A 20,262-nucleotide genomic window follows, 5' to 3' on the forward strand; every position below is an offset into this window, starting at 1 on the left:
CCGATGCGGGACTCGATCCTGGGACTCCAGGATCATGACCTGAGCCGAAGGCAGTCGCTTAACCAACTGAGCCACCCAGGCGCCCCCAATTTTATGTTTTATGTATATATATACACATACACACACACACATATGTATGTGAGAGAAAAAGCATAATCACAAATCAACGATTATTAGTGCTTCACTGAGAGAGGCGTTGCTGACACGGCCCAGCAAGCCTCATGGAGCAGGGAAGTGGAGGAAGACAGTGGCCCAACCGAAAGGAAAAGAGCAGAGAAGGAAGACAAGAGAAGGAGACACGGAGACGGTTCTTTCAGCCGCCGCGGACTGAGAGCACGGCTCCCCGCGCCGGAACCAGCTCCATCACAGCAGCCGTGTGCGCAGCCCAACCACGAAGGGCCGGACCTCCGAGCCCCTGAATCTGCAAAAGGAACGAGCGCAGCCCTCTGGACAGTCTCTGGCAACACCCAAGGTAAAGGAGAACCAGGTGGCACACGCCTTTCATACGGAAGTAGCGCCCAGCAACCCAACCAGAGAAATGCGTTTTCCAAAGCGCGGTTCCTTGGCCCAGGAAGGTCTGGGCGAGACGGCGCGCCCTCTCCCCCGGCCCCGGGCCCCACCGGCTCAGGTGAGGCGCCCGTCTGAGGCAAGGCTGACACCCACAGTGGGTACGATTACCATCAAGGGTGCCCAGCCTCGAGAATGATTTGGGGATAACTGCGCTTGCTGCGCGGGGACCCTTTCCTATCAGTACACAGAACAATACCCGATAAACCTCTCTGGTTTACAGCAGCTAAGTGCTATTCACAGGATTAAAAAATGAGCAAATCATTTGCCTCCATTTCCTGGAGACAAACATTTGGTTTGATAAGTAAACAAAAAGTCATTTATACTCAAAAGACCACTCGCATGGATAGAAACAGTTCTGATTTACTCCACGGGCTCTGGACGGGGTGTCATTCATTTCAGTCCACTTAGCGCTGTAACAACTGCTTTTCAAAAACCGACATTGATTCATGAAAATGAACACACGGACTCTCTGCAGCATAAACCCCGACAGCCTCGGGCAACAGAAATGTAGCACAAGGCACTGGAGGCCGGGATGAGGAAGCGAGCAATTACGCCGGTATTTAACGCAATCTATTGCTCATCAGAAAAGCGCTTAGCACCGGAGTCAGACCCAGACAGCCACTTAACTGTCCCCTCCAGCGATTACACTCTCTCAACCCAGGAGTGTGTCAAATTAAAACAACTACACATTGACTTTTTGCTTCTGTAAACATTAAGGGGTGATTGACAACTTCAGCTGCTGCCAGCCAGGCATTATCATCCGCCCCTTCTTGCTTCTCTGCTCCCCGCTGCGTAGACTATCTCCTTAGCAAGATTCCCACGGAACGCCGAAGGGTTTCAGGGCTTTCCCCCCGGGGGCTCACCTAAGGAGGGTCTACCATCTCTTACATGTGACCAGCTTCAGATGACCTTATAAAAACTGGGCATTTTAAAATGTAATATTTGTCGTTGTCTTTTAGGAAAGCTCTATGCACTTCCAGTTAGGAAAATGGAAAAGCAGCCAGTCTTTTTCCCACACTACTATTCTCACTGCTCTACTATGATCCTGATTTTGGAAGGATTCCCTTCCCTTCTTATCCTCTTCTCCTTTATTTCACAACTGTAAGGTAGGTGGATAAAAGGTATAGTGAGACAGCAGAGAGAGACAAGTAAACAAAAGTAAAAAAAAAAATAAGCAAGAAGATCTGTTCACCACTGATATCCTGGTGAATCATCAACTGGCAACGTGACAGGCTTGTTCTGTGGAATCGACACGCAATGCCTAATGTTCTCTGATGATCATCGAAAAAGGCCACAGGCAAGTGTTGAGCGTTAACCCGTCTGACACTCTTCCCCCTTGGTGCCAAGACCGTTCAAAGGGGAAAGGAGTCTTCAGTAAGGGAAAACTGGATATCCACATGCAAAAGAGTGAAGCTGGACCCTTCTTTATCTTATACAAAAATGAACTCAAGATCGATCAAAGACCTAAATGTTACAGCTAAAAGTACAGAACTCTTAGAAGAAAACATGGGGGATGGGGAGCTTCATGACGTTAGTTTTGGCGATGGCTTCTTGGATACGACCCCAAAAGCATACGCAACAGAAGCAAAAACAGACAAACTGGATTTCATCATGATTAAATATGTCTTTGTATCAAAGGATAAAACACAATCCAGAGTGAAACTCACAGAAGGGGAAATCATATTTGTAAATGGTATCTCTGATTGGGGATCCAAGCCACTTTTCCCCTCCTGGTTTTAATGCAAGCAATCCTTGGCAAGTCCCTAAGGACTCACATGCTCACATGCCGCCCCATAGCCAGAAGACAAGTTTTCTACCCATTCATGGACTGAGACCAACCAAGTTCTAGTATACTCACTCACCTCCATCTGCTATTTAAAGTTAAAAGTATGCAGCACAGGTCAGGTCCAAAGATCAGCTAATGTTAACCAGTATTCAGTTATTCCTCCCCTAATTAGTCCTCCTCAACCCCACAGGTTATTTGAAGAAAGGCTGAAGTTGCCACAAAAGTTAGACTTCGATTACATTTGCTGAATGTGTATATATATAATTTCTTTATTTATTTTAGTAATCTCTACACTCAATGTGGGCTCAAACTCAGGACCCTGGGATCAAGAGTCACACTCTCTTCTGACTGAGCCATCCAGGCACCCCAAAAGTTACCTTTAAAATGGTGTTTGTTGAACTTGTGTTACTCCTTTGTTTCAGGTTTAAACACCACGCTGCCCCTTCCGTAACAAAACAGCCCCCACTTGTCCCGGATGGAACTACTGTCCAAGGGAACAGCTGCGGTGACGGGTGGGCCTCATTTCTGCATTACCCAACATGGCAGCCGCCACCCACACATGGTTGCCCTAGAATGTGGCTAGTGTGACAGAACTTGATTTTGGATTTTAATTTGTTGAAGTTAAAATAGCCCTATGTACCTAGAAGCTTCTGTATTAGATGGTACAGGCCTCAGAGAGCAGGCCAAAGACAGGAGCTGCAATGCTGACCGTCTGAGGTTGGACAGACAGACAGATGTGGAGTCAGGAGACAGGCTAAGCTGCATCACTTATTCTCTATTGAGCAGTTTACTCTGCTCTAAAATAAGGTCAATGATTTTTGCTCTACCTGCCTGTGGATTCACAGAAAGATACTCGGTCTTTGTCCCTGGTTCCTGGCACAGGGCTCCTAAAACCCCTGGAATTTCCTGAGTGATAAGAGTGACAGAAGCCTCTTTGATTCTGATAAGGTGGCACTTGGTGGGCCCCTAGATAGCTTTAGGATGGGGGCTGAGCACCAGAAAGACCCAGCCTTAGAAACAAGGAAATTCTAGCTATACCCCATCAACACCCAGGGAGAGCTGCCAATGGCCAATCATCTAATCAATCATGCCTAATGATGAAGCCTCCATAATGACAGGTTTCAGAGAGCTTCTGGGTTAGTGAACACATCAAAGTGCTGGGGGGTTGGTGCCCCTAAAAAGAGCAAGGAATCTCTCCACCCTCTCCCCATTCTTTGCCCTATACATCTCTTCCACTTGGTTATTACTGAGTCACATCCTTTATATTACACCAGTGATCCTGTGTGTGAAGACCCCAAAATCTCATTTGCTGGGAAAATAAGCAAAGACTAATTTAATTTGTAGCATTACCCTGGCGGTAAAGGTCATGCAGAGCACTACAAGGGCAAAGAGGACAAGGAATTGGAAATCCTTTTCCCAAAATCAGAAATAGGAAAAAAAAAGGAAGCAACCAAATTCTAGGGGGAAAAATGTGGGAAAGAAGAGCACAATCTGGAAAAGAAGTGCTCTGGGTGAATGGGGTGTGACCATGGAACTTTCCATCTCTGCAAAACACCCCGGTTTTAGGGATCTGACTGTCAGATGAGGGCCTGCCATGGGCTGGGCTTGGCATGTCAGAGAGTGTGGAAGGTGAGTGAGTGGTCAGCAAATTCCAGATATTCGGCATGGGACCAGGAAACACACTGGCTCACCAGGTCTCAGCGTCCTTCTCCTGTGTCCAAGAACCTCAGCAAGAGGAGGAGACATTTAGAAACACTAAACTCTTCAACAGTGTTACAGGTTTCATTGTGTCTCCCCAAATTCCTATGTTGCTGCCCTAGCCCCCCAAGGAGACTGCACTGGAAACTGGGCCTTTAGGGAGATTAAGTGAATTTCAACGCGGTCGTAAGGGTGGAACCTGGTTGGACAGGACTAGCATTCTTCCAAGAAGAGCAAGACAGGGGCCACCCAGGGCGCTCAGTCAGTTGAGCATCTCTGGATTTTGGCTCAGGTCATGACCTCAGGGTTGAGCCCCATGTAGGCTTCTACGCTCAGTGGGGAGTCGGCTTGAGATTCTCTCCCTCTGCCTGTCCGCGCTCTCATGCACTCGTTCTTTCTCAAATAAATAAATCTTAAAAAAAAAAGAAGAGCAAAGGAGATGAAAACTCTTCCTCTTTCTGACTCTGACACAGAGAGACAAGGCCGTGTGTGGTCACAGCGAGGCAGCAGCCAAACCCCAACCGCACCTCGACCTGGGACTTCTAACCTCCAGAAGTGTGAGAAAGTAAGTGTGTAATTTAAGCCGCCCAGTCTGTGCTCTCCTGCTACGGGAGCCCTAGGAGAACAACGTAAACAGTGTCAGCATGAAGCAGGGAAACCACACAGCCCCACCTGTTCAATGTCCGTAAACATCAGTTCCTCTCCTTTCACACAGTAGGTTCTACTCATTCCAGGCATTCACGTGCCGAGTTGGAAGAGCTGGAGGTTTACTAAAACGAGATTACACACGTATTTCACCTCGAGAATCTTGAGGTTTCATAGGTTTCATAGTTTTTGTGGGGCCCTGCAATAGTTTTTGAACTCAAAATAAACCCAGCCCTTCCACATGACGGAATATTATTTTGCCATAAAAAGGAATGAAGCGCTGTTGCGTGGTACAATGTGGACGAACCTCAAAGACATAATACTAAGGGAAAAAAGCTGGACATAAAAGGTCCCGTAGGATTCCATTTCTACAAAATGCCTAGAATAGGCAAATCCAGAGAGACAAGAAAATAGGACAGCAGCTTCCAGGGGCTGGGAGGGAAACGTGAGGAGGAATGAATGCATACGGGGAATCCTTTTGGGACGATGGAAACATTTCTGGGATTAGGTTGCAGTGATGACTGCAAAATTTTGTCAATATACTAAAAACCACTGAACTGTATGCTTAAAGGAGATGAATTATATGGTGTGTGAACTATGTATCAATAAAGCTGTTATAAGCAAACAAATAAATAAATCAAGCCCCATGCCACCTCTCTAACCACGTAAGTAACAAAGGCAAAACATGCCCGGACAGGGCTGCGTATTTGGAACATCTGCCCGCAAAGGTTGGTTGTAACCCTGGTTTCTCTAACTGTACTCAGTGGGGAGTCTGCTTGAGATTCTCTCCTCCCCTTGGGTTACAGAGAGACCTCAACCAAGTCCCGAACAAGAGCAAGATGGCTGGGCACATGGCTATGCCCTTCCACAGCCCGCAGAGGTAAGGCTGGTTTCCTGTGGACACGAAGGGAAGGGCATGAGTCCCCAGGATCTGCTGACATTTAAGGGTGACCGTCCCACACTCTCTGCCATGTTCACATCCTAGGCAGGATGCCAGGTCCACAGACAGCAGGCTCTCCAGGTTACTACCTGTGTACTGACCGAGCCATCAGCATACGTCCTGGTGGGGGTTTGGGAAGGGGACAGAGAGGACCTGGTCCTGCTGAGAGCTTCGAGAGTCACTGTTATGCCTGGTAAAGTTGTACGAGGACACAATTGAACCAAACGCACAGAGAGTATAAATTTCCATTCTGATTCTGAGCGGCAGTGGGTTAAATTGTATTTGCTGCTGTATTAATGGATCTAAACCATAAAACATGAAAAAAAGAAATGTGTGGACCCATGAATTACCCAAATGGAGGAAGAAACACTACAGTTAATGTGGACAAGGATAACTTATAATCCAGAAACTCTTCACTGAAAAAGCCATGAATAGCTTTAACCAAAGTAGGAAACCACTCCATGCATGATCAGACCTGCCTCTTGTACGATTTTGATAGAAACACAAATGAAGCAACTCTGAAAACTGCTGAGTATGCTTCCAGAAAGTACTGCTGTCCTGTGTCCACATTTTTTTTTTTTTTGCCTTTTACCCCAGGGCCTTAAAACGGTCGTTGAGAGACTTGAATGGAGCGTAAGATCGCCAGATTTAGCAAATAAAAACACAGGACGCTACAATTTAAATTTCAGAAAAAATAAATAATTTTTAGCATAATAAAATACTGTGGACATAGTTATATGAAAATAGTTGTTCAGGGTTTATCCGAAATCTGACTCTTACTGGCCACTCTGTGTCTGAGCGTGCAGCCCTGAAGGAACGGGCGCGTCAGGCTGACTCGGGGCTCTTCTCTCGCTCCCCTGGCGACAGAGCCCACGGAAGACTTCTGGCCCCTGTCCCACCTCTAGAGGCCAGCACCATATGCCCACAGCTGTGTCCCACACCGCTCCAGGAAGCTGGGAAGTGGCATCGTTAATCAATCCCCAGTGAGAAGACATTGCAACTAAGAGGAAAAGAGCAGAGGGCAACAGTGGGAGGGCTGTCTGCCACCGAGTTTCAAGTGGGGGGAAGCCCTGCCCTAGACTTGGTGTAAATGGGGGAGAAACCCTGCATTCATTGTAGCACCAGATAGGAAAAGGCCACAAAATGGTTCTCCTAATTTCCCTGCTACACTGAAGAGAGGATTTAAAAATATGTGGTAAGAAGATGATTGTGGGGCTGCAGGGCCTGAATATTATTTTTTTATGGAGCTCATTTTTAATATCAGCACTTTTAGGGTGAATGTAAATAAACCTGATCATGCCATAAATTCAGTGTGTGCTTTTATTTTGCAGATTTCAGCTAAAACACCATAAATCTTTTCTTGGAAGCAGCATCTTTCAAGATAGCAGAGGCAGCACCAGGATTTTGATACCCACTAAGAAAGCAATAAATAAGCAGCTGACTTCGGAGACCTCCCTGAGTGCATGTGCTTGGCCGACAGGCGAGGCACTCGAGGAACTGTCCTGTGGGCTTTCTTTGCCCTATATTTCGCTTTGCCCTATATCACAGGGATTGTTCCTGCACACCACAACCATCCCAGGAGAGGGGCTTCCTTGGCTTTGTAAGAAAGGATGGTAAAAATGACCACCGCACACAGAAGCAAGCCCACTCCTCCAATGAAATAACCATCTACTCTAGTTCCCCCCGAAGACGCCAGTTAGGCCAATTTCAATGAACAACCGCTGGAAGGTCCATAAACGCCCGTCACCATTGCTCACAGCAGAAGCCTGGCTGGAAGCTGGGCTCAGCATATACTGTGTCCCCGTGTGTATGTGCAAGGTGGGAAGTATAGGCCTGTACATAAATACATATAAAGCTAACTTCCAGTGTTCAGAAAACAAAAGCTATCCCCATATAACAGCCAAATTCTGACATAACTCAATTTGGACACCTCATCTGGTGTGCACTGCACTCATTCCCAGTGTAAACCCCACGGCGCCGGGCAATGATATACTGTAATGTCACAGTGCAATCTGGATTTACTATAAAGGGCCACGGACGAGCTTCAGAGCAGTAAACATTGCAGCGAGGTGTATTTCACACTGAGCTGGTTTTTATGAAGAACACTTCACCGCCCAGGCACGGCACCCGGATGATGGATGGTGAAAGATGCATGACAAGCTTCATCACTGTTTGTAAATCTTAACTGTTCCTGCTCACTAACTCTGGAGGCAATTTTCAAAGACAGCGGCCGACAGAAGGACAGCACAGTTCTCCTGAAGGTTATTCAAGTTGTACTTGGCCTGGGCCGTGCCGCCGAGGAGGGAAAATAAACTGCTGAGTTACTCCACTCCGCGCCCGAAAAGCATCATCAAGGCCCAGCAGTTCCGGACCGGAATGAAGAAATCTCCTGCGTGAGGATGTGCGATGCCCCAACCAGAGTGGCTACTGTTGCATCCAAGTTAATGCCCGCGTGGACGCTGCCTCTTCAGGAATTTTCAAGAGAAATGGTCCCTGAGTGAGTAACGGGATTGGCAAACTCGATGTGTGCCGTGCCCACAAAAGGTTGGGTTCCCTGCACTGATCAGGCAGGGAGGGGACCTGACATCACCCCAGAAACTCCATCGAGATAGAATCAACACAGGCACCCTGGGCAAGCACTGACTTCTAGTAACTGTGTGCAACCTAGTTACGCCAGGACATGTAGGAATTCCCAAAATTGTGGTTTCCAGAGCTCAGACTCTGTGTCCCACTCTAGATGGGCTTCTTTAGCCCAAAGGAAAACCCCTACAGAGACCCTGGGTTTTTCGGGAATAAATTAAAGATGTAAAAGCAACCTCATAATAAGCCACTGACAGACCAGGTAGAGCATAAAATACTGCCTCAAAAATTATCTCGGGAAAACAGATAGGCCTTTTCTTCATCCTAATTTCATTTTTTTTTTTTCGTTTTTAAGGATTTGAGAGAGAGAGAGAGAGGGAGGAGGGGCAGAGGGAGAGGGGCAGAGGGAGAGAGAATCCTCAAGCAGACTCTCAACTGAGCACGGGGCCCAATGCCAGGCTCAATCTCACGACCCTGGGATCATGACCTGAGCTGAAATCACGAGTTGGACACTTAACCAAATGAGCCACCCAGGCGCCCCTCGCCCTACTTTTAAAATAACACAGAACAGCCAGAGAAAATAAAAACAACTATAGGAAAGTGGCTGATTGTGTTTCTATTTACACTTATAATTTCAAAGCTGATAACTAGTTATTTAATGTTTTAATGTCTGCCTTCATCAAATATTAACAACTCTCCCCTGTTAAATACAAAGAAAATGCACATATAGCCACAAAATTAAAACTTTACTGTGTTAAGTCATAAAGGTGTTCCAAAGTTTATATTTAGTTTGGGGAAGATCAATGTAAATACTACACCTGATACGCTGGTGGGTTTTTTCCAGGCTGCTTTTCAGGGTTTTTTGTTTTTGTTTTTCTGTGACATCAACATGCTATAGAAAGGCACCCCTAGAAGGGGTATTTCTGCATGATGCATATGCCGAAGAAGTAGGCTCTAGAATTTTATCATTACAGAAGAAGAGTTGCTTTTGCATGCATATCTTTAGACTCAGCAGATAGAATGTTTCCAACCCCCAATCACAGCCATCATTTCCTTAAAAATATTTCACACAGGAGAATGCCAGACTGTTGCCCAGTGAGGCCTCAGACAAGCTAAGTAAAGCATCACTGTGCCTCAGTTTCTCTACTTGCCACTCGGAAATGAGGTCCCTTCTCTCATCGTCTCTGTACCTCAGTGTCCTCATCTATAAAATGGGGATAATTATACGACTAGTAAGAATTAAACGAGCTATCCCCACTGAGTGCACAGAACCTTACTGTAAGAGCTACCTGTTTGTGAGGAGAGGAAGAGGACAGGAGGAAGAGAAACCACAGGATACACCAGCACAGAGAATGCCCGGGGGAGCGGCTCGCAGACCTGTTCCCCGACACTAGCAGCAAGGCTCAGAGACGTCACGGCACTCTGCCTGCAACCTCCCCACCCTGCCCCAGCCTCTCTGCTTAGTGTGCTTGGTGCGGAAGCTTGACCTTGCTCCCAGGGCTTGACCTTGCTCCCAGGGCTGTGTTATTCATCGAAAACCAGTCTATGCAAAGGAGGAAGTCTTTAAAATTTGAGTTTTCCAAAGGGAATACAGGGAATATTCTACATGATATGAATGCAGGATATGTTGTAGTCTGGAGGCCGTACCCTACCTTTGCCCATGTCTGCTTTATTTCCATGACTGTCTTACCAGAATGCCAGACTCCGAGCCAGTGAGGCACCAGCAGGAAGGGTCCAAGGTTTCTTATTCATTCAAGAACCCATGGACCATCCCAGGAGCCCTCCGAGAACACAGCAGGATGCGTGCACCCGGCGAAGCGCAAAGCTGAATGAACATGATTCCTGCCCCGCGTGTGTGAGACCACAGCCCGATGACTCTTGTAGAAAGGCTGTGTGCGTGAACTTCTTCCTTACGTGAGTCTGACCTCCCTCACGTGGGACTCTGGGAAGTGCCTGCTCTCTCTAGATTGCTGGTGGCCTTGTCGGAGGGCAGTGTTTTACGCAGAAGGCATGCTAGGGACCCATCCGTTCTCAACCTTCCCAGTTTGCCTTGTAGGGTGCTCTTCTCATGGAGGAAGAGAAAGAGGTTTTAAGAAACAACAGAAATCTGTGTGTCCTCATCAAACGGCATTTCAGCTCACCTTCAGTGCTATTCTTCAGCTACAAAGGGACCTTCTGGTGTCCTTCCACACTCCTCTTCCCTCGTTCCCTCTGCTTTACTTAGCAAACATACCACATGTAATATATCAAAAATAAGCCCCCAAAGCTGCCTGCTGTTTATTATATGCTTAAAATGATCATGCTTCATCTTCCTCGCTCAGAAGACCACAATGTCTAGCTGATTTCAAGAATCCCAATACACATATGGTTAGTTTCAAACAGGGCCCCTATAGGTCTAAAAATAGGCCCACCTTAATTATTGTGAGGACTTTATTTGTACAGCCCCCTGCCAGGCATTTGCAGGCACAGAAAATGTTTAAGACATGGTGGCAGGTCTTCATATGGAGATAAAGGAGTTGACAACTTCTGCCATGCCTTTTTTACATAATTTTTCATAAAAATTTTTTTGACCCATGTGTAATAGGTAAGGCTGTTGTTATTTTTTTTCAGCTTTCCAGATGAGGGAGGTGAGGTTGGAAGAGATGAAGCAAGCATGTTACAGTCAGGTCCAGAGCTGGGGACCTCAGCCCAATCTCCTCTCCTGGGGTGGGACCCATCGCCTTGCAAGAACTGACCTCCATGGTCATTGCCGACAAATGCCCCACTTACCTCTCTGTTCAAAGCTAGAGCTGAGGGCGCCTGGGTGGCTCAGTCAGTTAAGTGTCTGCCTTCAGCTCAGGTCATGATCCCAGGGCCCTGGGATCGAGTCCCCTGTCAGGCTCCCTGCTCCGCGGGGAGTCTGCTTCTCCCCCCCCGACTCGTACGCGTGCGTGTGTGCATTCTCTCTCAAAAATATAAAAAATTAAAAAAAAAAAAAAAAGCTAGACCTGAAAATAACAAAGTCACATAAGGAAAACAGTTTACCAGTCAAGTGCTTTTCTTTGAAATTTAGCACATTTCCTGAAGAGTCTGACCTCCCTCAAATCATTTCCTAAACAATCAAGTCATTTCCTAAAGAGTCAAGTTTAAACTCAACATTCTATAAATATTGCATAAAACATATTCAGTTTTCCTTAAAGAAGAGGAAGAAAAGGGTCAGTGTTTTTCTCCCCTGCAGGCTTGCCATATGCTTCAGAGAATATACACAAAAAAGCGAGCCCTCAGATCCTTTGGCCTGCTCTCCTTCCTGTCTGAGCAGGACTCTAAAACATTGCCAGAACATCTTTCTCCCTGACAAGAAGAACTGCCTGAAATGTCAACACACCCCTTACAGAAAGGAATGGTGGAAGTATGTACAGTATTTTGCCATCTCTTGCTGCATTTGGTGATTTATAGAGCTTGCTTCCATACGGGACATGATTTCATCCTCACAACACCTACCTCCTCACCCTCTATTAAGGGGTGAGGAAAGTAAGGGTCTTGGAGAAGAGTCTGATACCCCCACAGCTACACAGCTGGTGAGTGGTGCCTCCTTCAGATGCTGAGCACAGAATGCTCCTACCACCCCACCCAGGAGCGGGGGCAGAACGTCACCTCACCTCACCAAAGGGCAGTTCTGACATCCTGGGATCATGAGCAGGGGAGACCTGAGGGTGTTTCCAGGAGGGAGCACCCCCCTTGCTGTTCTCACCTGCAAAACTAGATGGATGATCTTTCGCTAAAATCCAACATGCAGCATGAAGCAAATCCATTCCATGGAAGTGAAAGCTTAACCATTTAGTCGTAACAATTTTTTTGGGGGGGGTAGCATAAGCCATCGGTGAAATCAGGCACTTCTAGATTCACTGGGCTACAAAACTGCTAATGTTGAATGGATTCAAAAAGTCATGTTTGGGAACACAGACATAACAGAGGGAGCACGAGGCCTTCAACTCAGAGAGGCCCTTCCACTGACTTGGGGGAAAACATAACGCTCTATATCCTGCTTCATGGATCTGCTGACATCCGATGTGTTCTAAATGAATAATACAAGAACAGCTCATAATACGTAATGAGCACCTCAAATGAGCGCTTTCTTTCTTCTGAAAGAGCAGAGGTGGAATGTAAAGGGAGGGTGAGTGTGTATAGGGGTCTGCTGCTGCATCCGCACTGGATCGGGCCAAGGATGCCCAAGGAACCGAGTGCACCAGCTCTGACGTTCAAACTGAGACTGCAGAAGAAGCAGACAAAGAGATCAAAGTATGTTCGTCTTTCTCACTTGACATGGACACCTTCTCCCAGGTGTTGGCCAGCCAAGTATACTCTAGGAACTTACACGCAAGACTTCAACATGTAGACAAAGATGCCTGTTCACACCCATTAACATGAGTGTATCTACTAACACAGAGGCATGGCTGTGGAGATCACCTCTTTATCCCGAGTTGAAGAAGCGTGATTTCCAGGGTGCTCCGACCACCACTTCGTGAACCACTTGCATCCGTTACTCTGAAGAGGCCACATTCATGCATAAGCCAACCTTCCGTGTGGGTACTAGGATCCGTGTTTCTCAAGCTATCTGTGGGGAGCGACCTGTTTTGCTTTGTTTAAAAATTTTTTAAGACTTTATGTTTAAGTAATCTCTACATCCAACGTGGACCTCGAACCTACAACCCCAAGACCAAGAGTTGCAACACTCTACCAACTGAGCCAGCCTGGCGCTCCTAAAATGTTTTTGTTTCCAATCTGCCATGGTCTGATACTTTCCTAAGATACAACAAATATGAATTACTAGAATCATAATTTAAAAAATGGAAAGTAACACGAGCAGGCTAGGGAAATCGGAACCCTCATATGCTGGCGGGAAGGTGTAATGGTGCTGCCACCACACAGAAGTCTGGCAGGTTCCGTAAAAAGTTAAACCCAGAATTACCATACGATCCTACAATTTTGCTGCTGGGTATGTACACGAAGACGTGAACACAGGTCTCCAAACAAAGAACACGAAGATCCACAGCACAGCTCTGCACAACAGCCAAAAAAGGTACAAACAATGCAAATGTCCATCAACTGAAGAACAGAAAAGCAAGATGTGGTTTACCCACAACGAGGGCATCTTAGTAGGCCATAAAAAGGAGTTCAGTACTAATACCTGCTACAGTGTGGAGGAACCTCGATAATGTTATGCTCAGTGAAAGAAGCCAGTCACAAAAGGCCACGTATTGTCGATTCCATTTACACGAAACATCCAGAATAGGCAAGTCCATTAAGACAGAAAGCAAACTAGTGGTTGTCAGGGGCTGGGGGAAGGGAGAGTAGGGAATGGCCGCTTAGCAGGTACCCAGTTTCCTTTTGCGGTGATAAAAATGCCTTCAAACTAGATAAAGGTCATGGTTGCCCAACACTGCAAAAGTCCTAAAGGCTGAATCGTATACTTCAAAATGGTTAACGGTTCATTTTATGATAGGTGGATTTTACCTTAATAAAAAAATGAATTCCTAGAAAAATGAAAGACAAAAAATAAGTCCCAAGTTTCAAATTATATTCAACAGACATAAAATCACGGTGCCCAACTGTTACGAAGTTTTTACTTTTAGTTACTTTACTCACCTCCTCTTAGACCAGTAAAGAGGCCCCCACAGGCCCCCACACTGGGGCCCGCTGCCCTGGACCCCATCCTGTCTGACTTACTCAGCACCCCGCTAGTGTCCCTGACGATGGTGGCCCCCACCCCACACAGCCTGCAGGGCAAACCTTCCCTCTACTGGACCACACAAACCTACTGTGCTATCTCTTTCTTTGAAAAAGAGAAGATCTTCCTTGAACCCCGCTCCCCTCCAGCTGCTGCCCCATTTCATGACTCCCCTTACAGCAAAACTCCTCGAAGAAGTGTCTGTGCCCCCGCCCCCATCTTCTCTCCCACACATTCCCAAATGTAGTCAGGCTTTCGTTCCCGCCTCCCCACCCGAATGGCCACTTGTCCAGGTCCCCCCTCATTCCCACCATACAACAGCCGATCACGGTTGATTCCAGCCCTCTTAGCTGACCTATCAGCTTCTTTGGCTCTGTTCACTGAAATGTTTTCTTTGCTCAGCTTGCAAGACAGCACACCCTATTAGTTCTCCTCCTCACTTTCTCCTTTGCTGGACCTCCTCATCTGCAACACACCTCCAGACCCTGGAGGGCCCTGGGGCTCCATCTTTGGTCCTTCATTCTGCTCCATCTACACTCACTTTTCTAGGGGCTCTCGTCAGATTGACTTCAAGTAACATCTATGCACTGGACTCTCAAGCTTTTATTTCCCGCAAGGATGTCTCCTCTCAACTTGAGATTGAGACTTCATACATCCAATTCCTACTTGACGATCCACTTGGATGACTCAAGCTTCTCATGAACGTCTCAAACTTCATGTGCAAAATTAAACTCCTAATTCTCACAAACCTGTTCCCCCCACCACCCCGGTCTTCTTTACCTCAATGAACAGAAACTCTGATTTCCTACTTGGTCAGATAAAAAATTATAGAGTCACCCCCACTTCTCCCTTCCTGGCACATCCCAAATCCATCAGCAAATCCCGTTGGTTCTATCTTCAAAACAGATCTAGAATTAAACCACCTGTCATCACCAGCACGTTCCTCCCCCCACCCCCCGACTAGCTCACTGCCACCTTTCTCAACGACTACTGCAATGCCTTCCACTGGACTCCGTGCCTCCCCCCTGCACTCCTACAGTCTGTTCTTAGACCACAGCCAGAGTGATCTTCCAAAACCACAGGACAGACATGTCTCCCATGCCGCGCCTTGGCTAGAAAGCCTGCAATGGGCTTCTCATCTCACTTGAAATAAAAGCCAAAGTGCTTGCAATGCTTTACAAAGTCCTACATGACTGGGCCTCACTGTCTCTCTGATCTACCTCCTGACACTTTTCGGGATATAGAAGGGGGAGGAAACGCCTCCTATCCTCTTTACCAAGAAAAACATTAAACAGTAGCAACACAGCAAAAGGAACTTTCCGTGGAATCCCCGCCACATTCTATTTGCATGTTGCAGTCTCCAGCAAATGCAGAGGAAGACTTTGAACCGGGACTCCTTTCTTTACATGGTAAAGAGAGGTTAAATTTCTCTTTAAAGAAGGTGAAGAAAAACTGATTTAATGACAAATTTATACTTTAAAGAAAACATTAAACCTACTGAAAAACACTGTTTTTCAAATTACTTACAGTAAGTCCCCACTTAGATCTTCCAAACATGACTTACTTATTAACAAGGCCAACCAAAAGATCTCAGCCCATACCTGATGGGCGTGATGAATGCAACAGGTTACTGGCCAGCCTCTGTCACCTTGTCAGAAGTGAATACACCGCTGTCCCGCCCCCACCCCCGCCCCCACCCCCCGGCCACCAGCCTCAGCCCCACTCAGGGGAAGGGCCTAAGCTGTCCCCGAGCGCCTACTTGTACCAATGCTGATGATAAAACTGAGGACCCAGTGCTCCAAGAGAGGACCCCTGGGGTGTCCTTTTGGCCCCCAAACACAACTTTCTCCTCCCTCTTCCCTTCCCACTTGCTCTGTAAGCATTCCAAGCAACACAGAAGCCCCAAATACCATGCATTTGGAAGTCATAAAGCCACATTTCTTTGAACAATTAGCTGAGATTTGGATTTTCTATTGATTCATATTCTCCTTCTCCACAGCTGTTCGAAAGTAGGTATTACGGAGTTTCACTGTAGCTCATCCTAGCTAACTCGCTCAGGTAGGAGGCTAGTAGTGAGGGAGAGAGGCACCAGAAGGGTAAGCCTGAGGCCTCCTCACGCCTTCAAACACACGTCTCACCAGCAAAAATGTGAGAAAACCTCACTGCTAGCTACCCTGTCTTTCCCAGTGAGTGCTGCTGCTCAGGTCCTTTCTGTCCTGGACTGTAACCTCTTTCCTTCTGAGCCTTTTCCTTTTCTGCCATAAATTCAAATGCTTCCTGCTCCTCTTCGTATCTGTCCCTCTCTGCTCTAATAAATTTCCTCTTATCTTTTCATCTTACTGCCCTGCTCTGAATTTACACCTTTCTCTCAAGAGTGCGAGTGCTTCTGGGAATATTCCATTATTCCTCGAGCAAGAGGCTCAAGCAATTTCTTCCTGAAAGTAGGTTAACTCCTAATTTTCTGTATGAACAAACGTTTTCTTAACTGCTTCATCACTAAATTCTGCACTGATTCCACAGACCATGAGTTAGGATCCTGACCTTCTAGGCTGATGTTTCTTTACAGAGTAGCAAGCTTACTTAAAAAATAATACCTCATTCATTCATTAATTCACTTGCTTAACCAATAAATAACAAAGAAAAGGCATCATGGCAGGTAAAAAGATATGTAAGATGTGTTCTCTGTCCCTAAAGTGCTTAAAAGCCAGATAAATACGTAGAATCAAAGACAGTATGAAAGAAGGACCATATGGGCATACATTCCATAATATGGATATTTATAATACAGAGTTGAGCTTGTCCACTCCTGACAAAAAAATGGTCATTAATGAAAGTCAAAGTGCAATCAATAACGTGTACTTCAGTTCCTCTACAGTTCAAACAGATCCGTTCCCTTGTCCTCTATATCACGCATTAATGAAATCCTCTATTTTATTTCAGTATGGCAAATAAGGCATAACTTGCCCAGCTTTTTTGGACTTCCTTGTCCTGAGTTTGGAAATCAAAGGATGGTTCTGATTCTTGTTCTCTAAACACTTGCTTTACAGTAGAAACAAGTTCTCTGTAGAGTGTCAAGTTATTCAGAGAACAAACCTCTCTTTTTATTTAGTGGAGGGTGAGTCCAACAGGCGGGTTTCCTACCAAGTCACACACTATTGCCCCGATTTCTACGTACAGTCTCGACTGCGTATGCTTCTCACTTTCCTAGATCAAAAGATAAAGCTTAAATATAAAGAACTTAAAAACAGGGCCTAAAAACACAGCAGTCATAAAAGACCTGCCCCTCACCACAGTGTAAATGCTGGGGAGGTTAAAACTGAAGTTGAGGAATTGCGTATTTCAAAGCACTTTGGTTCATTAAGCAGTCATTTTTTATTTTAAAGCTATTATAACAGTTATTTGCATTGCTACTGCATAAAGTCTGAAATCTACCGTATTCAAAAATGTTTTATTAAGTTATTTTATTTCCTCCCCAAAAGATGAATACGCCTTCAATTTTAAAATGGAGAAGTTTTCAATCAAGTATTCAATACAGAGAAATTCACTTTACCAAAAATATCAGGATTTGAGCCACATTTTCCTTTGAACCTGTACTTCGTAGTGCTCCTCCTGAAAATACATTTTTTTTAGCTTTGATGGGAGCCTCTCATTTTATTCTTGTCACTCCAGGTAGTCAGAAAAGAAAAACGTGATATTAAAGCAAAAGCATTCCATAACGGAATACTGTAAAGGATACTCACAAAGGAGTCACATGGCAACCTCCCAAGAGCTCCTGACTTGCAAGACCTTGGAGAGGTCTAGAGACCCAGTGATGGCTACTCATCCTCCGTCCACCCCAATCCCGGCTGTGCATCCGGACACCTACCACTGGCTTTGGCTTCTGAGTAAGAGGGGCCATCCTCGAAAGTGAAGATTTGGGACATGCTCTGGCCCAGGTAGGAGGGAGGCGGGTAGTAAGAATGCATCCTGTACTGGGAACTCACTGCGTGGCGGTTCTCCGAGTTTTTCATCTGCTTGAGAAAAAAAAAAGAAGGAATACACTGAGCCCAAAGTTGCATTGTACAATGATTACAAGAACTGCCTGATTCTTTAAGAGAATAGCCCATTGTTGTTGGAAGTACCCTCGACCATGAATACGCCTCCCCAGTGCAATGACCCTAGAAACTCTAACTGCATCCTTAAGGTGCCTTTTCTATCTTGGGGTCCCTACTAGAGCCTCTGTGAAGCTGCATTTGGTCACATGATACTCAATTAACAAGCACTAAGGAAAAGAGAGCAACAGAGAGGGGACAGCACTGCCCAGAAGCCAACACGTCGCTGTAACTAATTATTTAGCCATAAGCAAGTTATCTGCTTCCTCACTTTCCCTCATGTGTAGAACAGGCGTCTCACCTTAGTTACCTCACTGTGTTCATATAAAAAGAGTATTTTTAAAAAGACAACACGCAAGGCGTGTGTAAGTGTAAGCTGTTGTCATTCGCGCAATGACGCACCCCATACTGTCCTCACATCTGTAGCAAAAACCCAAGTCTGGGATCTCCACTTCCCACACCCGCCTGTCACCAGGGTCCTGGAGGGGACGTGGATTCTGCAAATAGGACATGAAGGGAGATGGGGAAGGCAGACTCTGCGGTCATGTGTCTTTCTGGCAATCAGACTGCCTTTGGGACACTGGGGCAGCTCTCGTGTAAGGAGCAGCTCTCCACTGCTTCCCGACCTCTCACTCAAAGCCAGGTCATGTGACCTGAAGACTTGGAAGCCCCCCAACCTTCCGCAAATATGCAGAACTGTTCTGTTTCCTGCACGGCCCCTGGTACAGACACTGAGCATTACAGGGGTGATCCTATCTTCCCAGCAAGAACAGCTAGACTTCAATTATTTATACTGCATTTAAAAAATTAAATTCAGATGGTATTAACTTTATCTAAAAAGTCAATTTAAGGGAATGTTCAGGAAAAATCAATTCCGTCCAAGAATTAAAGAGTAAGTTCAAAATTACATTTTTCAATCAACTGATGCTACCTGATTAAGAAAATCATACTAACATGACGGGCTGGCAGGGTAAACTTACGTACTGGGCTTCCTCAAGATTATCTATGGACATTAGATTTTGGACAATTTTCCAGTGACTGAAGGCCTATGTGTACTTTGAATATTCGGCACTGCTTGCTGGAAAGGCCTGAGCCCCTGACCTCTGTGGGCTAATTTGAGAAGCTCAAGAGACTCATTTTCGACCCTCCCAAGCGCTCCCCGGCACAAACGAATGCTCTGATGGGTGGATTACTGCTTCTTAGAGAAGCAAGGAAGACTATTCCAATTATTTTCTCTCACTTGAAGTTTATCTGGCAAGTTCCCTTTGTCTTTCCTACTCTGTTTCTCTGAAGCATACGAAATGGTACCCCTCCTAGCCGAATCAGACAATTTTCATCTCCTACCGTCACATAAATCGTACTAAATAAGAGGGCGAGCAAGCTATGCTTGGAAGTAGCCAAAGGGGAAAAACTGGCTGCCCTTAACGAGTGAGCCCAGGTCAGGAGAGCCATTAAGGGGCCATGAAATCACTGAGGAAGGCAGTGACACTCAGTGGTCACTTAACTGCACAGAACCCATGATCAGTTAGACCAGTGCATCCCAGGGCTCTCTTAACGTGTATGCAAATGGCCTGGGGCTAAGCAGATCCTGATCCAGTAAGTGTGCGGTGGGGCCTCAGTCCGGCACAGTCCCAGGAGATGCTGATTCTGCTGGCTCAAAACCCTCACGCTGGTGACAAGGGACTAGAGTAAATGATCCTTTCTCTCATACTTCACACCTTCAGGGGCCCATGACCAAAAAAGGACCTTCTAAAAAACTCTTTTGATCCATTGTTTATGACCACCAACTTCCCACCTGAACGGAGGGAGGATGGAAATCATGTAAATAACACTATGACTTTTCATGATTTTTTGTTTTATACATGAGATTCCTCAGAGCTCAAGGAACTTTTTCAGGGGTCTGCCAACATCTAGAATTGCTGCAGTGGTGAAGACCAAACTCAACTCTCTTCAAATCAAAGAGCCACTTCTGCCTCTCCAGACCTCCCTCAAGACCATGACACAGTCTACGTAACGAACTCTGCGCGAGAAGCCCAGTCGTCAGCTTTAACGCAGCAGAGAGCCGCAACACAAATGGTGAGGCCTCCCCCCGCCCACTGCAGGGGCCGAGCTGGTCACACCTCCTTCTGGTTTCACAACATCTGCAAGTCAGCTCTTCAAGAAAAATGTTTTTCAATTTTCCCCACGTACAAGTGACACGATTTGAGACCTGCAGGCTCTGCAAAATGCTGATTTTTTTTCCCCT

The 20,262-nt window shown here is 46.1% G+C and overlaps 1 protein-coding gene across 1 annotated transcript in view; it reads right to left on the reverse strand.

The window, feature by feature from the left end:
- DMRT1 (doublesex and mab-3 related transcription factor 1) overlaps nucleotides 1–20,262 on the reverse strand; it is a 104,638-nt gene that overhangs the window by 24,782 nt on the left and 59,594 nt on the right. The window contains exon 4 of the mRNA XM_032427433.1: nucleotides 17,792–17,936. Within this exon, the coding sequence (XP_032283324.1) occupies nucleotides 17,792–17,936 (145 nt within the window). The remainder of the gene's footprint in view (nucleotides 1–17,791; nucleotides 17,937–20,262) is intronic.

This window comes from Phoca vitulina, unplaced genomic scaffold (genome assembly GCF_004348235.1).
Source record: "Phoca vitulina isolate PV1807 unplaced genomic scaffold, GSC_HSeal_1.0 scaffold37, whole genome shotgun sequence".
Lineage (NCBI taxonomy): Eukaryota > Metazoa > Chordata > Mammalia > Carnivora > Phocidae > Phoca > Phoca vitulina.